This window comes from Cariama cristata, unplaced genomic scaffold (assembly GCF_000690535.1).
Source record: "Cariama cristata isolate BGI_N322 unplaced genomic scaffold, ASM69053v1 scaffold43308, whole genome shotgun sequence".
Taxonomy (NCBI): domain Eukaryota; kingdom Metazoa; phylum Chordata; class Aves; order Cariamiformes; family Cariamidae; genus Cariama; species Cariama cristata.
In genome coordinates this window covers 1-4,608 of record NW_009632431.1, presented here as the reverse complement: position 1 = coordinate 4,608, position 4,608 = coordinate 1, and the positions used below count along the sequence as shown (strand labels likewise).

General features: G+C 46.9%; 1 protein-coding gene across 1 annotated transcript; it reads right to left on the bottom strand.

Annotated features, from left to right (window-relative positions):
• Positions 1–1,373: 1,373 nt before the first annotated feature.
• On the bottom strand, positions 1,374–3,821 carry BMF (Bcl2 modifying factor; the record flags this gene model as incomplete). Its single annotated transcript, XM_009706338.1, has 3 exons — positions 3,750–3,821; positions 2,487–2,807; positions 1,374–1,537 (listed from the first exon to the last, which is right to left on the bottom strand). Coding segments are annotated over exons 2-3 (480 nt in total), but the record flags the coding sequence as incomplete, so codon positions are not given.
• Between the last annotated feature and the right edge of the window lie 787 nt (positions 3,822–4,608).

Sequence of the window (4,608 nt, the reverse complement as noted above, 5' to 3'; positions counted from 1 at the left end):
CCAAGGTACAGACATCAGATAGGTACGCTCGCCGAGATGAAAGGGGTCAAGTTACAACCAGTTCCACCACTTCACTCCAGGGTGCCTCCACCAAGATGGTTAACCTTCCCTTCCCTGTGAGAAGCTGGCTGGAGAGAGTGGGGTCTTCAGCTGTAGCCAGCTGGTAGCTCGTTATACCTGCAGTTTGCTGAAGGACATTCACAGCTCTATCTACATTTCTACAGGCTAATCTTCCTGTTACAGCTTCTTTAATCCTCCTCCTACTTGGAGATGAAGAGTCCCAGAACTCCCTCATCTCTCATGGCACAGAGAGGACCAAACCTTTGCCCAGCCACAAGCCACATTCTCTGACCAGGACAGAGGTCCTCACTTACCTTCGTGAAGAATTGCAACAGATCCCACAATTAACAAAGCACCAACTCGCTTGGAGTGAGAGAAGCTTTCTGTCCCTCTCTGAAGTCAGCAAGTGCCAGCTTCTTCATACGCAAGCAGATACACACTCTCCTTGTTGGGCTTGCACAGAGGTGGTGAAGTGCTGCCTACCTTCAAACCTCTGCCACCTCTGACAAACTCTGCATGGGCTGGGATTTCCATTTCACCCCTACTCAACAGGGGAAGGAGGGCAAGGAAGAAAGAATCGGGGTCTTTAGGGGTGCTGGGTTTATTTTGTTTCTTTGAAGAGCAGGGTTTCTTCCTTTTTTTTTTTTTCTTTTTTAAAGAAAACAAAATCAAGATTCTGGAGTGTGGTTTTCAGACCTGATGGCATCTAACAGCTGTCTTTTGTTGTGAGGAAGTTAGTCACAAGTCTGAGACACTAGCTAGGACTGTCTGACAGGGGAGTTGCTAACAAGTCTAGCATGATCTAAATATACTCCACAACATTTCAGACAACTACCTCTAGACAACAAAGAGTGTCAGAACAGACTCCAGGCTTCTTGTCATCTCCAAGACGAGGAGCTGATATAAGCCACAGATGGCCACTTGTGCCACAGAAGAGAAGACACTGGTGGTGAGGAGAATGGAGAATAGTAAAAGCTGTAATAAAAAGCAAGGGGGAGATCCCTGGAGAAAGCCTCAGTGACCTTGTTGCTGATAAACTGGAAGATCTGGATAAGCAGCAGCTAACGCAGAACAGCTACCTTCCCAGGCAGTAAATGCAATCCCACATATCCTCTTCCCTCCACCTGCCAGTCTTTAGGAAGAGCCAGCAATCTCGCATAAGCAAAATCCATCAGGATACTCCTGCCATTTTATCACTGCTGGCAGTCTGCTGCCTTAGACAACAGCCCGCTTCGCTGATGCCTGGAGCCAGTCTTCTAGACCTCTACTCCTGGATAGCTAAACCCCCACCTTGCCCTCCAGAGACACCCTACCCTCTGTATGTGGAGCCGGTGGAACTGGTCGGCAATGCACTGCAACTTCCGTGCGATCTGCACCTCGGCACGTGCTTCCCGCTGACCTTCCTGAGGCTCCTCTTGGAGGTGCGGATCCAACACAAAGCCAACTGGAGGGACGTGTAAACGGTAACCAGCATTCCCTACAAAACAGAGATCAGAAGAGTCATTCTTCCAGTGCAAAGAACAGCTCTTCTACTCAGTACACTTTACAGAGGAAAGAGCTGCACATAATCCTAAATTTTTGACTCGTGTTAAAGCCCAGTTCCTGAAGCCCAGACAATGACTGTGTACCGTAAGCAGGCAGTAAAACATTTGCTCTGCTTTTAAGTAGATTTGTATCAATTAAGCAGAGCATTGTGTTGCTTCCCATAATCAAATGACTGGCAGGATCTTACTCTTGGTTCCTTTTGCTCATTTATAGTTCAGCCAAGTGTTGAATTTTTTTTTTTTTTATGACAATTTTGCAGTTTTACAAGATCTCTGCCTCAAGTTGTCTCCCACTAAAGGTTGCTGTATCTTTTCCATCAGACTTTTCTCAGTTCTCTGGCATTTAGTGGGACAGATTTGAATAAAAGCTGAATCGGATACACAAAGCTGAGTGGTGTCCCACCAATTACTAGTAAAATACTGGCTGGACATGCTACTTATTCAGCAACTTTAACTCCAGTAAAGAGCCTAAAAGCTGTCCCACTAAGTGTAAATTTTTGCATTTCCCTCTCTCCACTGAAAAATTCTAGAAGTCTTCCTATGTGGATGCAATCATTAGAAGTTAAAAAAATGTAGGCAAATCGTAGGATACAAGGTATGGTGAACACTTAAACATCTAGCAGTAAAATAAAACATGACAGAATAAAGCCAAAAAGAGTAGGAGTATCAAAGATAGCAGAAGCAACGAGAAAGTGCCTGCTTCCTGCGGTGGACAAGCAAGGGTAAGAAAATACAAGTTGTCTTTCCTGAGGGAGTAGGACCAAAGCAAAAAATTTCAGTCCTTTAATGAAACACCCTAATGAAAGAAACCGTGCTTGACTGGGGAAGTGCTAAAGGGACAGTTTCCTTGCTGCAAAGCTGGTGACACTGGAGTGCTCTTACCATAGAAGAGTCTCCGGGGCTCTTCAGTGACTCCACAAGGCAACATAACATCCTGACTGGAAGAGGACGGGCTGAGTGTTTGAGTTGCCTTGTCCTGCTGCTCAGGATGCCTTATACCGGGACCACAGCAGTGTGTGAGGGGGAATAGTTGAAACCTCCCCAGAAGGCAGCTGTAGGACTGGTTCTGTGTGAAAATGCCAGTTGCTGTCATCTCACCAGGCTGACCTGCAAGTCCAAAGTCATCAGAGTGAAACACGTCATCGTCCAGCCCATCCAGGCTAGAATAGTCCTCTTCCAGGTAGCTGGGGCGATCCATTGCTCCTGCAATAAAGGAACATTTGAGGAAACAGCTAAGACACAACAGGAACATTGTCCAGGAGAAAATGCCTTCTGCTCCAACAACAAAACACAGCTCTTTTTGACGTGCCTGCCTGCCTCACTCCCTCCCAGTGCTGCCCATCTGCACGGGCAGGAGAGGCGAGTGACTCAGCGGTGAAGGTCAGGGCTTTGTGGAAAGTCCTCGAGTGCTGGGCCAGAGAGTGACAAAGTTCACACGTGTCTAAGAGTCCACCCACAGCTCCAACTCCCCAACTGGTCACAAGGAGGGAGCCAACCCCCAACCTCAGCACATAGAAACTGAAAAGACATTGTTTTAAAAAGCAACCCCAATCCTTCAAATTGCCCCCATGGCCAGTCAGCTTCTTTTTGGGGTCTGCTTTGCTTTGGCCTACAATATTTGAACTTTACAGTATAGCCCCATTCACTTTTTCCCCATCTTTTACTTATTGATGAAGAAAAGCTCTTGTAATCACAAGGCTGCAAGGCCAGACTTTTAAGAAAGCCCAGTGGCTGCAAAACTCAAGAGCTGGCAAAGCCATTTCTGTGAAGCTCTCCCTAACTTCTCCCTATAAGGGCCACTTTTCCTTTGAACTTCTCATTTCTTCCCTCAGCTCAACTTAAGACATGTCCCAAACTTGGCAATGCAGTCACTTCATTACCCGTCTTACCCTCAAGCCTACATGCACTGTCAGTGCATTACTTCACCCTACTACTAAAGAAAAAACATTGCTGGTGTCAGTGTTTAAAGCAGGAATTCTGTAGTTGCCACAGTAAACACTGCGGAGCTCTTTTGCAGCACAAAGCTAGACAAAGATGGTGGAAGAAAAAAACCCCAATGAACCCTGAATCATGATTTCAGAGCTCTCTGCAAACAGCAATTAGAAGCAGATTTACCAAAAATGCCACAAGTCCCTTTACTGTTACCTGTGCATCTAACCCAATAGGAAGACAGTCTCCTAAGAGATCCATCTCCAGGATTTCCACCCAGTTCCAAACAAGGCAGTGAAATTCAACTCTTCATGTCTCTTCCTTTGCTCTGGTTTGCGAAGCATTTAACAGAATGGAAGACTAGCAAGAGGAATTTCAGGCCTGAAGGAGACATTAATAATAATTTTGTAAGGATGTGTTCAGCGCTCCCCTTGGTGCTGCCATCTCCCCCCAGGTGAGCAGCACTCACACCACCAGCACACTAGAGGAGACAAAGGGACCGAGCAGTGCAAGAACTATTTGTGCAGGGCTCTAACTCAGGGCACTATGGTTATTTACGTTGTTGCATCTCAGCAGTTCACTCAACTCAGTCACAACTCCCAAAGAGGAGTTTCCAGAGCAGAACAGGTACCAGCCCCACAGCTGGTCCAGCTCTGCTGGATGACAGCAGTGTTATCTTGGCAGACCACTCGTAATGGTCCCATCCACGGCTTAAAAGTAGCACACGGAAAGGAGTTACGGGCCCCGAGACACAGGCATGGATGATCTCCTGCCAGCCCTGCTGCTGGATCGTGGTCAGCTGACAGAAAGGCAGGACGATAACGTATTTTGTTAAGATTTGGCAGATCTCATCCACCAGAGCCCCACTGGGACACGGGCATTCCGTGCAAGAAAGTGTAACAAAGGCACACAGCTAGCCGGCACACCAAACCCTGAACAAAAGAGGGTTTAGACAGCAAGAAGTTTTACTCGACCTCCCGCAATACGGTCCGACTTTTCTGCAGAACTCTTAGGAAACGCTGAAGAGAGAATGCCGAAGCAGCGTACAGGATAACTCAACCTACAACTCGCTGAA